Below are 19,057 nucleotides of genomic sequence, written 5' to 3'. Positions count from 1 at the left end.
AAAAATGTAAATCATCACAATACAAACCCAAAACAAACACAAAATGTAAATCAAACCTAAGAATTTCACTTACCCAAAAAAAAAAAAATCAAAGATCCGTCCGGTGGTTTGGAAGAGTGGTGTCGAGGAAGCCGGAGGGGGGGAGAGAAAGAGAGAGGAAGAGAGAACTAGCCAGAAATCCACGTATTCCGGCCAGATCTGGCTCTGTATCCGGCCAGAGATCTGGCCGGGCGTGGGTTTCGGCCAGATCCTGCTGGATATCTGACCTTTCGCTTCAAATCCGACCTCAGCGACGTCACCGACTCCGTGTCCAGATCTCGTCGTCCCGTTCTCGTCGCCCGTCTCAGTCACCGGCCAGAGATAGAAGAAGAAGAACGAGAGGGAGAGGGAGAGATGAGGTCGAGACGAGAGAGAGAGAGAGAGAGAGAGAGAGAGAGAGAGAGATTTTTTTATGAAGGGAGAGAAATCGATCTAGAGAGAGATTTTTTTTATGAAGGGAGAGAGATCGATCTAGGCCTTTCTTTTAAAAAGAAGAAAACAGAAAAAATAAATAAAAAGAGGAGAAAAAAGAAGTTCAAACGATTTCATTAAATTTCCAGACAGTTTTTCCTAAAACCATCTAGAAAAAAACAAGGAAAAAAAAAATTCAAACGGTTTTTTTTAAACCGTCTATAAATTTACAGACAACCGTCTGGAAATATAAATTTCCAAACTATTTTTCCAAACGGTTTAATTGAAACCCGTTGTAATTTATTATTTTATAGACGGTTTTCAAAAACCCGTCAGTAAAAAAAAATTTCTAGACAGTTTTAAAAACCGTCAATAAATGAGAGTTTTTTTGTAGTGTAAATCCTATAATGTTGATACATTCTAATTGGAAATAATGATTCTATTTGTAAGGCTATTTGGAATACATACGTACTATAAAAGTCAAGATGTTTGATAGGATTGCGATGACACCTATACTACCGTTAGATATGTTTCAAACCTTGAGAAGAGAATGATATCTCTAGGAAAATTGGATTCTTTGAGCTATAGTTATTCAGCTAGAGATGGGGTGTTATAAAAATAACTAAAGGTACTTTGATGGTAATGAAATGTCAGAAAATTGACAATTTGTATAAGTTACTTGGTAACACTGTTATAAGTGGCCGGAGTTGCAAGATCCACTTCGGTAAAATCGGATATTAAAAATATTTGTTTTATGAGATATATATATAGGGCTTGGCCTTTTAGGGGAGCGTCGTTATATGTTTGAACTTCACAAGCAAAAATTTTTCAAATGTGTAAAATCATGCAAATTGGGTTTCTGCAAATATTGTGTGTATGGCCAGCAATGAAGAGTTAGTTTTAAGGTAGAGTCTCAATGAGCAAAGGTGATCGACTGTATTCATTCAGATGTTTGGGGACTAATGGCATTATCTTCAAATAGACGTGCATATTATTTTCTCAGCTTTATTAAAGATTTTTCAAAAAGCATATGGGTTTATTATATGAAGCACAAGGCCAGGTAAGAAGTTGTCACCATCTTCAAGCATATATTGAAAAATACAAATAGAAAATCAGACAGGAAGAAAAGTGAAGTATTTTAAATTTGATAATGAATTGGAATATAGGGACATTGAATAGAAGGCATTACTTATCACTTCATGGTTAAAGTGACTAGTACTCCACAAAAGAATGGATTTGCTGAAATGATGAATGAAACATTGTTAGAAAAGGCAAGATGCATGAGGTTAAATATCAGGATTGCCCAAACAACAAAACTTGGGTTGAGGCATTTAATTATGCATGTTTCATCACAAATCAATCTTCATTTGAAACGATTCATATATTTTAAGGTTTCAAATAAAGTATTGATAGGCAAATCGGTTGATTATTAAGTTTTAAAAATATTTGGTTGTCCCAAATTCGTTCACGGGCAAAGTGAAAAACTGTCTGAAATTAGACCCAAAATCAAGGAAGTGTATATTTTTTGGTTTCAAGACTAGTGTTAAGGGCTATGGGCTATGCATGTGATCCAGTTCTAAAGAAAAAAAAAATTGTTATGAGATCTGTGGTATTTGATTATGCCTAGCTATATGCTAAGAAAATTAATATGAAGATCGATATATGAAGCATAAATAACATCTAGAAAAGTAAACAAGTCATGCATGGAAGTGGAGTTTGATAATAAAAGTTTATCCATGGATAATATGAATAATAGTGTGAAGATGAACAGTTCCTAATTACTCGCAGCACCAAGAAAAACCTATTTCTTTAGTAAAAGATGGTGAAAAACGTGATAGAAAAGCAGATAAACTGATAAAAGCATGACTACTGGCTCTTAAGTCAGCTGAAAAAAACAAGCCAAGACGTCGGACAAAGAAAACTTTGATAATTTTGCTTGAAAATGTAAAATTCTGACCTGATGGGACAAGACTTCTCTTCTAGAAGGGAAAGAAGTTAACGTGAAGGCTAATTTTTCAACCAACGGTAGGAGTAGGCTATGTTAATATGTAAGTGCAGTGCATGAAGATCAAGCCTCCCCTATCAACAATAATTTTTAAAATTAGCAGGTGTCCCTTGAGTTTAGATTAATTAATTATATTAGATTAATTACTCTGGGATGGAGTTATTGACGCCGGAACAGAATAGTGATTATTCTGTAGGCTAACCAATAAGTACTTTGCAAGGAAGAAACACGAAAATTCACCCAAAACAGAGAGAAAACTCTGAAATTTGATAATTGATCAGTAATAATAAGCTGTCGAAAAAACACCCACAAGCCGAGCTTAAATAGCTGAAAATTAGGTTTAGGAGAATTTTTGCCAAAAATAGCAAAATCCCGAAAACCCTAATAAAACGAAATACATAATAAAATAATTATTCTGTCGAAAATCTAGTCCAAATCGGGCTCAGAATCACCTCCAAAACAATAAGCGAAAAGTTACCATAAATGGCAAAAAATATCTAAAATTAAGGTTTTGACAAGGAAAACAGCGGATTTTGGGGCTCGAAACGAGGCGCACCGAGCGAAGCTAGGTGGCCACGACGTGCGCGCCGAAGAGAGCTTTCCGAATTGGGGTCATATGCGCGAAACGGATACACGTAGCCAAAGTTATGGCCAAATTACTGCGGCGCACTCGGAAATTGCCCCAATTAGGTCAGATTACGATTTCTTGCTAATTTTGCGCTGATCCGCCTGCTCCAAGTAATTCAGCGCCTTTATTGTGCAATCTGACAAATCAGCGTCATCAGACTCGGACCCTCCTGCATCAGTCACCCCGGGTTGGAAAGAATTCGTCCTCGAGTTCACAGCAATATCATCAGAATCCGCAAAATAAGGACTTAAGTGCTTCACATTAAAGACATCAGAGGTCTTCAAATGACTGGGGAGACGCAACCGGTAGGCGTTGTCATTGATCTTCTGCAATATTTCACAGGGCCCGATCTTCCGCTCCTTAAGCTTATTATACTCGCCAACAGGGAACCGATCACGAGTTAACACTGCCCAAACAAAATCACCAACATCAAAAAGTACCTGACGACGATGGTGGTCCGCTCGAGCCTTGTACTTGTCATTGCTCTCCTGAATGGCCAGTTTTACCTGCTCATGGATGCCCCGAAGATGGTCGGCCAGCTCATCTGCCTTAGGATTCAAGCGACCGACACGTGGAACAGGAGCCAAGTCCAATACTCCGGATGGATTCTGACCATAGACAATCTCGAATGGGCTCATCCCTGTGGTCCTGCTCCTCGACCTGTTGTAGGCAAACTCTGCCTGAGGTAGGGCCAAATCCCACTGCTTTGGCTTAGTCCCTGCCAAACACCGCAAGAGGTTGCCCAAACTCCGGTTCACCACTTCTGTCTGGCCATCTGTCTGGGGGTGGTAGGCACTACTGAAGTTCAACTTTGTCCCCAGTTTTCCCCATAAGCTCCTCCAAAAACTACTAATAAATTTGGTATCCCGATCTGAAGTGATGGATCGAGGGACACCATGAAGACGCACAATCTCCCTAAAGTAGAGATGGGCGATCCTAACAGCATCCATGGTCTTCCTGCAAGCTACGAAATGGGCCATCTTGGAAAACCTATCAACCACAACCAAAATGGAATCGCAGGCCCGTTGGGTACGGGGCAAGCCCAACACAAAGTCCATGCTGACATCGAGCCACGGAGCGTCAGGAACTGGTAATGGGGTGTACAAGCCCGCATTGGTGAGGACACCCTTGGACTTCTGACACACATAACAACGCTCCACAAAGTGAGCCACGTCACTAGTCAACTTGGGCCAATAGTAGTCAGAAGAGATAAGAGCCAACGTCTTGTCCCGCCCGAAGTGGCCCTCATTATGAAGTTCACTAATAATCTGTTGCCTCAGTGAACAATCTGGAATGCACAATTGTAACCCACGAAACAAATAACCATTATGCAAAATGAAATCAGAACGATGACCATCTGTTACCTCCTGAATGATCTTCCCAAAGGAAGGGTCTGCTGCATACATGTCAGTGAAAGCTTCAAACCCTGCGACTCTAGTACTCATGGTGGTGAGAAGCATCGTACGACGACTCAGGGCATCTGCGACTCGGTTCAGACTTCCCGCTTGGTGCCTTAGTGCAAAGGTAAATTCCTGTAAGTATGCCACCCACTTGGCGTGTCGCCTACTCAGCTTGTGTTGACCATTGATGTACTTCAGAGCCTCATGATCGGTAATAAGGATAAACTCCTTGTGGACTAGATAGTGACGCCAATGCTTCAGAGACTGAACGATGGCATAAAACTCCAGGTCGTAGGTGGAGTAATTCTTCTTTGATCCTGATAGCTTCTCACTGAAAAAAGCTATGGGACGCCCCTCCTGACTGAGGACGCCTCCAATGCCAACTCCAGATGCGTCGCAGTTTAATTCGAACACCTTCTCAAAGTCAGGGAGTGCCAAAACTGGTGCCTCGGTCATCTTCTGCTTGACCAGTTGGAAACTGATCTCTGCCTCCTCAGACCACTGGAACTCACGACCCTTGAGGCACTCTGTGATGGGAGCAATCAGGGTGCTGAAATTCCTGATGAATCGGCGGTAAAAGGACGCCAACCCATGGAAACTCCTCACGTCGTGTAGGGTCTTTGGCTGGGGCCACTCCAAAACGGCATCTATCTTGGATTGATCTGCATGGACACCATCAGTAGATACAACAAAACCAAGAAAGGTTACCGAAGTAGTGAAGAAAGAACACTTCTTCCGATTAACGAAGAGGCGTTCTGTTCTCAACGTACTGAAAACAGCACGGAGGTGCTCAAAATGTGATGTCCAAGTGGGACTATAGATGAGGATATCGTCGAAGTACACCACGACGAACTTCCCCATAAAAGGCCGCAGAACCTGATGCATGAACCTCATAAAAGTACTGGGTGCATTGGACAACCCAAAAGGCATCACCAACCACTCGTACAATCCATGCTGCGTCTTGAACGCCGTCTTCCACTCATCCCCAGGCCTTATTCTAATCTGGTGGTAGCCGCTTTTAAGATCAATTTTGGAGAAGACCCGAGAACCGGCTAATTGATCCAACATATCATCCAAGCGAGGAATTGGGAACCGGTATTTTACGGTGATCCGGTTGATGGCTCTGCTATCAACGCACATGCGCCATGAACCATCTTTCTTTGGTACCAACAGGGCAGGAACGGCACATGGACTCATACTCTCACGGATGTAGCCCCGCTCCAGCAACTCTACCACTTGCCGTTGCAACTCTTCCGCTTCCTTGGGACTGAGGCGATAGGCTGGCCTATTCGGCAAAATCGACCCAGGAATCAGGTCAATCTGATGCTGGATGTCTCGCATCGGTGGTAGTCCGGGAGGAAAATCTTCTGGCATGAGGTCAGAAAATTCTGATAGCAGCCGCTGCACTTCTGGTGGTAATTCTGAAGCCTCGTCCACTGCACTATTCCCACAAGGCAGTAACGCATAAATTCTGTCTTCACGCTCAACTTCGACTAAGAACCTGGACAAAGAAAGCAGGTTAGTATTATCGGCTACCTGGGTAGGATTGGCTCCATCCCGACGAGGTGCTAACACAATCTTCTTCCCTTTGATGCTAAGGGAATAGGTATTCTTCCTGCCATCATGCACCACATTGCGATCGTACTGCCAAGGCCTGCCTAATAGTATATGACAAGCATCCATAGCTACTACATCACACCAAGCATTGTCAAAATACTTCTTGCCTACAGAAAAAGATACTAGGCATCGTCTATCTACTTTTACCTCACTTCCTTTACTGAGCCACGACAGCTTGTATGGCTTAGGATGATGTTCGGTCTTCAATTGCAATTTCTGGACAGCCTCATCAGACACTACGTTCTCGCAACTGCCACTATCAATGATCATCTTACATACCTTGTCGGCCACCGTGCAAGTGGTATGGAAAATATTGGTTCTCAACCAATCATCTCCAGTGTCCCCCTTGGGAGTCAGCAGACTCTTACGAATGACGAGAGTCTCTTGGCCGTCTCCATACAACACCTCTTCATCCCCATCTTCGTCATACACTGGATCTCCAGTCTCCTCATACGTGTAATCTACCATGTCTTCCTCAAGCAGGAGGTTTTTGCCCTTCTGGCTGGCAGGTTTCCTGCATTCACTTGCCCTATGCCCTTGTTCCCCACATCGATAACATTTAATATTAGGGTTAGGATTACCCTGTGTTGGCGGCTGGACAGGACGGGATTCTTGGGGCCGAACTGGGCGGTTGCCTTGATCGCTTCTGACCACAGGCCGCTTGTTCTGCTGCTTCTCTGCAACAAGTGCACGCTGATAGGCCTCCGAAACAGTCCACAGCGAGTGTAGGCTGAGGGCATCTTGTAGGGGCTGTCGCAATCCTCCCAAATACCGCGCCACCATCTGCTCTTCTGTCTCCGATAAATCATTCCGCGCGATCAGCTGATAGAACTCCTCGGTGTAATCATCCACTGATCTCATACCTTGCCTCAACGAGTGAAGTCGCTGAAACAGGGTTTGAGTGTAGCCGAACGGAAGGAAGTTACTCTTCATCTTGATCTTCATCTTCTCCCAATCGGTGATCTTGGCTTTGCCCTGCCTCTCTCTTGACCGCTTCAACTGCTCCCACCACGCAGATGCTCGACCCTTTAATTTGATGGCGACCAGTTTCACCTTGTCGCGATCAGGGACTTCCTTATACTCAAAAATCCGCTCTATCTCGTTCAACCAATCGACGAAACCTTCGGCTTGTAACGTGCCAGAAAACTCGGGCAGGTCTACCTTGAAACCGAGGGCTCCATGATGACGTTCCCGACCACGGTGGTCCCGGTTTGGAACGGGATTGTGATACGGGTTGTCGAAGGTGGAATCGGAATCGGAGTTCTCCATCTCACGATTGCCGAATTCCTGCACCGCAAGGCGCTGGGTTAATTCTGCAACTTGCCTCTGCAAATCTTCAATCATCACGTCCTGAACGCTACGATCACGGTGCGGAGCTTCCTCATTCGGAACCTGCCCACGACGACCACCACGACCACGACCACCAGCCATCGGAACTGATGAAGACCACGTCTCAGGAAGGTGCTGAAGCTCTGATACCAATTGACGCCGGAACAGAATAGTGATTATTCTGTAGGCTAACCAATAAGTACTTTGCAAGGAAGAAACACGAAAATTCACCCAAAACAGAGAGAAAACTCTGAAATTTGATAATTGATCAGTAATAATAAGCTGTCGAAAAAACACCCACAAGCCGGGCTTAAATAGCTGAAAATTAGGTTTAGGAGAATTTTTGCCAAAAATAGCAAAATCCCGAAAACCCTAATAAAACGAAATACATAATAAAATAATTATTCTGTCGAAAATCTAGTCCAAATCGGGCTCAGAATCACCTCCAAAACAATAAGCGAAAAGTTACCATAAATGGCAAAAAATATCTAAAATTAAGGTTTTGACAAGGAAAACAGCGGATTTTGGGGCTCGAAACGAGGCGCACCGAGCGAAGCTAGGTGGCCACGACGTGCGCGCCGAAGAGAGCTTTCCGAATTGGGGTCATATGCGCGAAACGGATACACGTAGCCAAAGTTATGGCCAAATTACTGCGGCGCACTCGGAAATTGCCCCAATTAGGTCAGATTACGATTTCTTGCTAATTTTGCGCTGATCCGCCTGCTCCAAGTAATTCAGCGCCTTTATTGTGCAATCTGACAAATCAGCGTCATCAGACTCGGACCCTCCTGCATCAGTTATACATTGGATCTGGTTAGTAGCATCTGGACTTTAAAGGTTTCTTTATATATATTATTCATTTGTTTTCTAGAGATTAAATTTAGGGTCAAACTCTAAATTGTGTTTACACACACATTCTACTCCTGGCAAATAGCATATTAAATTATATCTGAAAAATAAGTTGTTAATCTGTCATTGTTTCAAAGAAAAAAAAAATTAAGAGCCAATTCGCAGGGTTACATCAATGAAATGTGGTGGTATATAGCATCTACATACCACACAGATATCTCACAAAACTTATGAGGCAATATCCAATAGTCATTAGATTTTTTTTATCAACGGCTAATCCAAAGGTTACTAGACCTTGCTATGTCAACTTTGCGAGATATATATTTGTGTTGTATGTAGTACTACTTATAAAGCTCTTATTGAAAGAGTAATATTATATACTATATTTTTATCTCACAACTATCTTACAATACTAACGTGACAGTCTCAACTAACTACCGAATAAAAATATAATTCTTAGTGTTACTCCAACTTTTTATGATTTATTTATCGAACAAAATAGGTTTGTAACGAAAAAGTTTTCAGGCAGGAATCCAAATGATTACTGGTTAGCATGCACCATCATTCTTAGGCATGGGATGCGACAAGAACGTACAAATAAATATGGAAAAACTTTATTTATAACTCTTGATCTTTCGTTATTTTTGCAATTAAGTACTCAGACTTTATTAGGAAAATTTGACTTATAAGTACTCCTCATGACTTTTCATCACTTTTGCAATTAAGTACTAAAATTTTTAAAAGTGTCAATTTAGGATATTCATCTTTCATTTTTTTTTTTTTTCAATTTCAACTCTCCGTTAGAATTTTTCGTTAAATCTTATCAAAATTCTCAAAACATCCTTATGTTTTTTTTAAAAAAAAAAAATATATATATATATATATATATATATATATATATATATATATATATATATATATATATATATATATTTCTAAAAAATTTCAAAAATTCAGGCATCGGTATTTTTTCAAATTCTGTTAAATTCTTACTAACACCTTAATCCTTGCAATTTTTTTCTTTTTCCTCCTTTAAAAACTGATGAGTATTTTGAAAATTTTAACATAATTTAACAGATAGTTAAAATTGGAAAAAATAAAAATAAATTAAAATATAGATACTCTAAATTAATACTTTTAAAAATTTAAGTACTTAATTGAAAAAGTGATGAAAAATCAGAAAAAGTTATAAGTCAAATTTTCCCAATAAATATATATTATTATTTTTTTCTTCTTTTGAAGGGCAATAAATATTCTCAAAACTAAATAATGCACTGATTAGACTTTTCACGGATAAGAACAATAATTGGGCCCAACTCTCTGCTGACTTAGTTTTCTTTGAAAAGAGACTTCTTTTACATGGCAGGGCCTCACAAAACCCGTTTCCATATATATATATATATATATATATATATATAGATATAAAAGCTGTTCTGTATTCATAATAGGTAGAATTGAAGCATTTTTGTCTTCTGGTTTTTATTGGTTGGAGGAATGGAACCAGAAAAAACGTGGTTAGGGAGCTCTCTCCCCGTTCCTTGTGTTCAGGAGCTGGCGAAGGAGATGACGGGGACAGTGCCGCCGAGGTATGTGCGTCCCGATCAGGAACCTCCCAACGTGTCCGACTCCACAGTTGCTTTACCCCAAGTCCCAGTCATCGACATGCAAAAGCTATTCTCCACGGAATTTATGGACTCTGAGTTGGACAAGATGCACCATGCAAGCAAAGAATGGGGCTTCTTTCAGGTCATCCTCTCTCTCTCTCTCTCTCTCTCTCTCAATTTGAAAAACTGAGTGTATGATCTATCTTTAGAGACTCAAGTGGAGTGGAAGAGACATGAATTAATATTCTCTCTATTTTTTTTTTTTAAAAAAAATTATATGTTAATTCTTTCCTGATCTAGTTTAAACTGACGACGTGTCAGTCAATAAATAGTTGAATAATGAAAAAGAAAAAAAAAATTTGATTTATCAATTTCTTTTAATTATTTTATCAATTATAAACTGCTTCATCATGAACTATCTCCTTTGTTGACTTTTAAAGACAACAATTCTCTTATCTTGAGATAAGATTTCTGACTTTCTAATCACACTCTCATGGAAAATAATTGTTTTAATGAATTATTTCGTGTTAAAATCATTAAAAAAATATTGTTCATATGAAAATACTTGGATATTAGTATATTACAGGGTGTGACCAGAAAGAGACAAGAATGAGTGAGTATTATTGGTGGTCCCTGCATCTCATGTCACTATCTTTTAGTAATAATTTTTTTTATAGAAAAATCAATAAAAATGATTGATTTAAATAACAAAATACCCCATAGGTGAGCAGGAGAGTTCTAAATGAATTTCCTAAAAAAAAAAAAAAAAATCCAATTGAAATCTACACACCAATAGAGATTCTCCCACTTCTTCTTTTTTTTCTTTTTTTTTTGAAAATAGAGATTCTCATTCAAGATAACAAAACTTGTTCAGCAAGAATAACATCCGAAATTGGAGGAGGGCATTCCCCCAACCAAACACAATCACATAATTGTTTCACAGCCAGTTTGGCCAAATAATCTTCCCTTCGAACATGTTGGAGCTGGAACTGAAGAAAGGCATTGAGTCGCGACCGGGTATCATGAGCTGTCCCCAAGGGGACCAACACGGCTGACTCTGCTGAAGAGCCTTGATAACGTTCAGGGCATCACCCTCAAAAACCATTTGTGAGCAGCCCCTATCCAAACACAAAGATACAGCCTCCCAGACACCCATCGCCTCATCCATTTCCGAATCCGTTATGCAAGAAAAAAGTCTTTGCAAGGGCCGCCACCACCTTACCTTGATCATCCCCAATCACCACTCCCACCCCCATCCGTTTCCCCGGCTTATGAATAGCTGCATCCCAGTTGCATTTAAGCCAACCTGCAGACAGTGGTGACCATCTGCATGGTGCTGACTCCCGCCCACCGCCAGAGTCACTTGGGTTTTTGGTAGCCATAGCAAAGCCACGGACGGATTCCTCAGCCTGTCGAAACAAAACTAAGGGCGGGGTAAACTGGTTTCTGAAGATAAAGTCATTCTGTCTCATCCAAATGAACCGGGCCATAGTAATAGCCAGAGACAACTCGTCCTCTCCCATTTTAGCCCTTAGCTGAGAAAGGAAATCCAGCCCATCACATTCGTCCATACAAAGCTTTTGGATACGCCTGCTGCCTTCCTACCAGACCGCTACCGACGAGGGGCATTGCTAGAGGATATGGAAAATAGCTTCAGTGGACTGACAGGAAATGGGTCATAGGGGGTCCGAGCTGATATGTCTTCGAGCCAACTTCTCCTTTGTAGGCAGCACATCACTGCACACTTTCCATGCAAAAATTTCAGCACTGCTGGTCCCAGTAACTTCCATATGGAACCCCAGAGCTCATCCGCCTACCCTGCATTGGAAAGTTCCCCCACTGTTTGAGCCTGATCCTGTAACCCCAATTGATATGCATCCTGACCGAGAACAAGCCGGACTTTGTACCACTCCATATCAGTTTGTCCGGTTGTGACAAAGGGCTAAGAAACATGCTACCAATCTGCTCGGCCTCCTCACGGTTGAAACAGGTATGAAGCAGGGGAAAATTCCACCGACCTGTACGTCTGTCAATAAGAGAACTAACTCTGGCTATAATATCAAGCCCTCGTGGGATAGACTGAACATGGTGAGGGGATGGGGACAAGATCCACTTATCACTCCAAATTCTACTACTCTCCCCATTTCCAACTCTCCAAGCCAGACCCTTCTCCAACAAAGCTCTGGAATTTGCTATGCTTCGCCGTGCATATGAGGGATTGTGTCCCACCTGAGCCTGCATAAAATCACCACTAGGGAAGTACTTCTCTTGCATGATTCTGGCCACTAGGGAGTCCAAGTGCTGCAACAGGCGCCACCCCTGCTTAGCAAGCAGGGCTGAGTTGAACATAGCAAGGTCCCAAAAGCCCATGCCCCCTTTTTTCTTCGATAGGCTCAGGTTGTCCCAGCTTTTCCAGTGAATTCCCCTCACCTGAGACTGTCTCCCCCACCAGAATTTGGTCATCACCAAGTTCAGTTCACTGCAAAGCGTTCTGGGGAGCTTGAACAACTGCCTTAATCAATATTTCCTTACTCGCTTGGGAAAGAAACTTTTCTTTCCACCCCGCTAACTTCTTTTGCACACGCCCTTTTGCAGCAGCAAAAGTTTTGGTCTTTGATCGACCAATAAAGACTGGTAAACCCAAATACTTCTCGAACTGTTCTTGATATGATCAATAAAATCCCTTCGAGTACTGTTGCAACTGAAGTAGATTGAGGTCTTGCAGTTATTGAGTTTTTGGCCTGAGGCCAACTCATAAGACTTGAGAAGTTTCATCACATTCTCCCATTCCGGGAATGTGGCCCGGCAGAAGAGCATGCTATCATCAGCAAAGGACAAATGTGACAATTTATAACCTCGAGCAGCTATAGGAACCCTCGAAATGTGACCATCCACCTCAGCTTTGTGGAGTAAAGCACTCAACCCCTCAGCACAAAGGAGGAAAAGGTAAGGGGATAAAGGATCCCCTTGCCTTAAACCCCTTGTTGGATGTATATCGCCAAAGGGTGTCCCATTAATCAGAATTCCATAGGTGACCGATTGCACACACTGCATAATATGGCCAATCCACCGCTCTCCAAAACCCAACTTTCTCATGATTTCTTCAAGGAATCCCCACTTAGTTCGATCATAAGCTTTACTCATGTCCAGTTTGAGTGCCACGTAGCCCTTCTTCCCTTTCATTCTGATTGGCATGGTGTGAAGTGCTTCAAAAGCCACCAGAACATTGTCTGTTATCAGCCTTCCAGGGACAAAAGCACTTTGGTTTTGGGAGATGTTCTTCGGTAGCACCTGCTTCAGTCTTGGACCACCTCCTTGCAATCTGTATTAATATCCCAAGAAGCCTCATATCTAAAAATTCTAGGCCCCCTCCTGGAATAATTGCTACTATCGACCTTAATCCATAAAGGTTTGTGATCAGATGAGCGAGCAGCCAGAATCTCCACCGAAGCATCCAAGTATGTGCTACACCATCTAGGGGTAGCCAATGCTCAGTCTACCTGGCTTTTATAAACTCAGGAGAGCTCCGTTTATTGCTCCATGTATATTTGGAGCCTTTGTAGCCGAGATCACCCAGGTTGCATGCATCAAGAGTGCTACTGAAATTGCCCATCTGGGACTGATTTCACTAGCATCCCCCATACCTCTTGGATGCATGAACAATTTCGTTGAAATCACCTGTGCAAAGCCAGTCTTGTGAGGATAAGGAGCTTAGATGGGACAGCAAATGCCACGACTTCTCTCTCTGAGCCCGATCAGGGTTTCCATAGAACCTGGTAAAGGTCCATGGGTAGCCAGAATCAGTCAGACGAACAAGAGACCTAATACAGCGCTAAATTACATTTTGTGACTACTTGATTCGCTACGCGAACCCCACTTAGCTAACGGCATGTGGCGAACCGTTAGTCACATGGTTCACACTCAACCATGTCTCTAAATATAGGTGGCTAAATGCTTTTTGTAGTGCCACTTCAGCTAGCTTTAAAAAAGTTGAAAAATTTCTAACTCTTCAATCATCTGATGGAGAATATTCTTACCTTGCCTTCGCCTTTGAATAGTCAAAGCCAATCAAAATAGTTGAAGATAGCTCAGACGAACTGATCTCTTCGAATTCGTAAGAGATGAAGTCAACGCTTCATCTTTGTGTGTCTTCATCTCTAATGAAGATGCTTCTAGGTGCAAGCGATTATCAGAAGAGAGGCAAGACACATAAATGATATAAGATGAGAACGAATTGATTCTCTTTCGGGGTAGGTCTAAAGAGAGACAAGAGAAGGGAAGATGATGGGTCACTTTAGCACCTTGGAAATTCATGTCAATATTTTAACATCGACTGTTAGTTGAAGGGGTTTTTAATATTTATCCTCATTATTTAATATATAAATTGAAATTATAAGAAAAGTGATAATTTGACGATTAACATGATATATCAATGCAAAAGATAATTGAGGATATTTCAAAGGAAAAAAAGTTTGGCGTTGCTTAGAAAGTGGGGTCACGGCAAAAAGCCGAGTATGTTAGCTTTCTCTCTTAAATAGAACTATTTTGATATTTCTTTTTAAGTAAAAATTTGAGATTTTTTGTAGTTAATAAATCATGGGGTGAGTAATAGATTGTTGGAGAACATGAAATTCGACATTCAAGAATTTTTTAAGCTGCCGATGGAAGAGAAGAAGAAGTATTGGCAAGAACCAGAAGATTTGGAAGGGTATGGGCAGGTCTTTGTCGTATCCGAAGACCAAAAGCTTGATTGGGGAGACATGTTCTACATGGTCACGCTTCCAACCTATTTGAGGAAGCCCCACTTGTTCCCCAAGCTCCCCATACCGTTCAGGTCCGATCTCTCTCTCTCTCTCTCTCTCTCTCTCTCTCTCTCACACGATGAAAAAGATAGCACCTCGAATAGAAATGCTACACATACAGTCCAGTGTTCACTCTATGATATGATAGTAAAAATCACTATTATATTCTACTTATATTTTTATTCATTATTTCATTCAATAGTGATTTTCATTATCAGGTCAGAAAGTAAAAACTAGGAAATGAATATTTGAGAGTATGTGTAGCACTCGTCTATCTTGAAACATTAGTGGCAACCAGGGCATGCACAGGTAATGATGATTTAGTAGTTATTAGGAAATGATACTAAAATATTTTTTTTCTATTCTTTTCCAAGATAAAGAGTTTAAATCACATACTCCACTGCTGAAAAATGTACTATAAACAAGTAAACATATAAGCTATTAAAGATGAAGAAGTAGTCTTGATCTTTAAATTTTCACATGCAGAGATAACTTAGAAGCTTATTCAACAGAGCTTCAAAACCTTGCAATGAAAATCCTTGAACTTATGGCAAAAGCTCTAAAAATGGAAAATAATGACATGAAGAACCTCTTTGAAGATGGGATGCAGGGAGTTAGAATAAACTACTACCCCCCATGTCCGCAACCAGAGCTTGTGATTGGCCTCAATCCACACTCTGATGCTGTCGGCCTAACAATCCTCCTCCAACTCAATGAAATGGAAGGCCTCCAAATAAGAAAAGATGGGATGTGGATGCCTATTAAACCCCTCCCTAATGCTTTTATTGTCAACATCGGAGACATTTTGGAGGTAAATCATGGACTTTGTTTTGTGCTTTCCTCTTATTGTATAGATTTTCTAGAACCAAACATATGCTTGAGTTACCAAAACTTGTTTTTTATGAGTTTTCCATGCATGTTTTGGCAGATTGTGACCAACGGAATATACCGTAGCATTGAGCATCGGGCTACTGTTAACTCAGTTAAGGAGAGGCTCTCTATGGCCACATTTTACAACCCTAGACTGGACGGAGATATGGGTCCAGCACCAAGCCTTATTACTCCAGAATCACCAGCATTGTTTAAAAGAATAGGGGTTTCAGATTACTTCAGGGGACTTTTCTCTCGGAAACTCGATGGAAAGTCGTACATTGATGTCATGAGGGTCCAGAGTGAGGAATAGAAAGGCTATTGAGACTTATCTTTCAAATTGAAAAACTCAATGACTACAGTATTACTACTCTATGTATAAAGAAATAAATACCATAAAAGCTATTGTGTAAAATGAGTGCTACCTATTGGTGGATCCTATGTTCAATATCCTGTTTTGATTATATGTAAGCCATATTTAAATAAACACATATTCATGATAAAATTGTTTGTTTTGCCAATGCCCAATGAACTTATCATTCCTTCCAAAGTAAAAAATCGACCACCACACCTTAGAGCTTAAACTTAATGGAGAAGCATGGAGTAATTAATTAAATTCATGGGGGCACTAGTAGTCTCTTGTTTTGTGAGAAAAAAAAAAATAAAGAAAAGGAGAGAGAGAAGAAGTAGATGAAGTATAAGAAATATCATAGCTATAAATTCAAGGGGGCTGAGCTTTGATGTCCAAGCTAGCCCATGCAAGGACAAATTTAAAGATTTAATGAGTCACCCTATAAAGTGGAAATTTAATTTCAAGTATGAGGTTGAGCAATTTTAAAGAAGTAACTTCTTACTTTGTCCATGCAAATTTAACGATAAACCTTTAAACTTGTAATTAAAGGTTTAAACATCTCCTCGAGTCATTGTAAATTTAATCTCGTGATTCTCAACCTCCAAATCCTTATGCCAAAGGACTTCAAACAACTATAATATTTGAAAAATGTTAAAGATGTTTAATATTATGAATCACCTCGGTAAGTAGAAAGTTAGTCCTGAGTGTGAGGTCAAGAAATTTTAGAGAACTTACTTTTTATTTGTCAACACAAGTTTAACCATATATAAACCTTTAAACTTTTATACTCAACATGAACATTAACCATCGACCTTCAATTCAAAATACTATTATGCAAATAGATAGCATGTTATTGTTGTAAGGTCCTTGGGTTGGTTCGGCCACCCCTAGACCAGCCCTGGCCAGCTATTCTCATTAGCCAAAATGGGGGTCGATATGACTCTAATTTACCTCAATGTTAACTTTTAAAAACATTGCAGAAATATTTTGAAGGCTTTCATCCAAATTGTAGAACCTCATTTTAAGTTTCTTTGACGTGAAGAAACAAGTTTTAAAACTTATTTTGCCGATTTATGTATATTTTTCTTTCTTGGAAATAAATAGATCAAATTATCTATTTAAACCAAATTTATTGGTTGCCATGTCTTTTTTAATGTCTTTTTTAAACTAAACTTATGCTCTCATGTCTTATAATTTCTTATAATGCCCTCAGCCATAACCATGCCCTTCTTCTAATGTGTCTAGCACTGGTAATGGTTTTTGTGTTGTCCATGAAAAGCTGTCTCCATGTGTGCGACCATCTTGTTTTCAAAATTTTAAGTCCTTGTTAGTTTCATCAGTGCAACTATTTATAAATTTTCCTTGCTTGCTTTACAGGTCGTCCAATTTACCTTTGTCATTTCAGCTAAGCTTCTTTTATGGTCATCATTCATTAGTGGGTGCCTTGGGTTTCAACTTTCTACCAAGAAGAAAAGAATATACAATCATATGAAAAAGAGAAGAAAAGGGGTAGGGGAAAAGAGATAAAGATAGAAATAGAATGAGAGATTATGGAAGAAACGACAATTTTGGACAAGCAGTAGCAACTAGTGGTCTTTCTCTCTCTCTCTCTCTCTCTCTCTCTCTCTCTCTCTCTCTCTCTCTCTCTCTCTCTCTCTCTGTGCAACACTTGTGGTTGTTAGATGCGATTTTGTTTTGCTTCTTTATTTGCAATTGTTTAGTGCTCTGTTCACAGTACTCTAGCTAGTACAGGTTTTGTTTGGTTTGTTGTGTTTTTTCAGTTCCGATGCTTAAGTCAACTCTATTATTTTATTCTGAAAAATACTCATCCCAAATCTTGGGAATTCTTCTTATCTTTATTATAATTGAGATAACAATCTTGTTCTTTAAAACATAACTGCTAATAAATATGAGTCTTTCCCGAGGCTACCAGGTAACCTTACTACCTGATCTCGGCCATAACCTGTTCTAGCCTCAGCTCTCTAATCCGTAGGCTCCTGCTTCTCCGATTCTCTCTTCTTTCTTCATCCTCCTTGGGATCATCTTCCTGAGCCCTCTCGTCTGGCTGAGGTCAGCCTTGGGGCTGATAGTCTTGGCGATTCTGGGGATTGTTATTTCAAGCTTGCCGTTCTTTATGAGCTCTTCAATTAATAGCCTCAGGGTTATGCACCCCTCGGTGTAATGGCCTCTCTGCTCATGGAAATCACAATACTTGCCCTTATTCTTCTGTGGAAGGTTTCCTGGTATCTTCGGTAGAGGGCGAAACTCCGGATCTCTCTTAATTTCCATGAGAACTTCTGATTTCTCGGCATTCAAAGGTGTAAAGTTGTAATCCTTACATTTCTTTACCTCCCTCTAATCTTCTCCTTCAGCCTTCCTGAAATCTTTCTTTTTCCTTCCCGGGGATCGACCTATCTCGGGATGGCTTTGAACTGGACATTGCCTTTAATGTCTCTTTCTGATGGATATATTCCTCTACCTTATCCATCAAGCCTTGCAAGTAGTTCGGTTGCTTCCAAGCCACCTTCCTCAGTAGAGGCTCGGGTGAAATGCCTTGATAAAGGGCGGCATAAATCATGTCCTTGGTTGGATCTTCAACTGCCATTTTTCTCTGTTGAGCCGAGCCACGAACTCCTTAAGAGTTTCCCTAGTGCGCTGGTGCAGTCTTAACAAGTATCCATGAGGCTTCTTTCTTGTCCAGAAAGCTAGGAATTCCATCAGGAACATCTTGCTTAACTCCTTAAAGTTGTCCACCAAGTCGGAGGGCAGTCTCCTGAACCAGTCTCGGGCATTCCCTGAAAGAGTCAAAGGGAAGGCCCGGCATGCTACTTCTTGGATGTCCCGCAAAGGTCTAGGTGGGCTCAAAAATTCTTCAGATGATCAAGAGGATCTCCGTCTCCAGCGTAACTCATTATCTAAGGTACCTTGAACTTCTTGGGTAGTCGGTAGTTTGCTACCTAGCTGGTGAAGGGTGAGTTTGTGCCTGACAAGAGCCTGTCCACCACTAGGGACTTCCTCTTGTCCTTCATTTCCATCTCCATGTTCTTGCATCTTCTATCCAACTTGTCTATTATTCTGCTTAGGTCTCCTACATCCTCTTCTAGGCCTCCGGGGCAGTGGGGCCTTCTGTTTCTTAATTCCCGGGGATCAC

At 40.8% G+C, this 19,057-nt stretch overlaps 1 protein-coding gene across 1 annotated transcript; it reads left to right on the top strand.

Moving 5' to 3' along the window:
• The first annotated feature begins 9,682 nt into the window (after positions 1–9,682).
• Positions 9,683–16,075, top strand: LOC133868409 (protein SRG1-like). The gene is made up of 4 exons (XM_062305297.1): positions 9,683–10,024; positions 14,469–14,716; positions 15,171–15,495; positions 15,613–16,075. Exons 1-4 carry the CDS (start codon positions 9,773–9,775, stop codon positions 15,865–15,867), a joined length of 1,080 nt encoding a protein of 359 aa, XP_062161281.1. The 5' UTR covers positions 9,683–9,772; the 3' UTR covers positions 15,868–16,075.
• The last annotated feature ends 2,982 nt before the right edge of the window (positions 16,076–19,057 follow it).

The sequence above is a fragment of the Alnus glutinosa genome, chromosome 5, assembly GCF_958979055.1.
Source record: "Alnus glutinosa chromosome 5, dhAlnGlut1.1, whole genome shotgun sequence".
Classification (NCBI taxonomy): domain Eukaryota; kingdom Viridiplantae; phylum Streptophyta; class Magnoliopsida; order Fagales; family Betulaceae; genus Alnus; species Alnus glutinosa.
The sequence above is the reverse complement of the archived record's forward strand: the minus strand, read 5'-3'. Positions and strand labels throughout refer to the sequence as shown.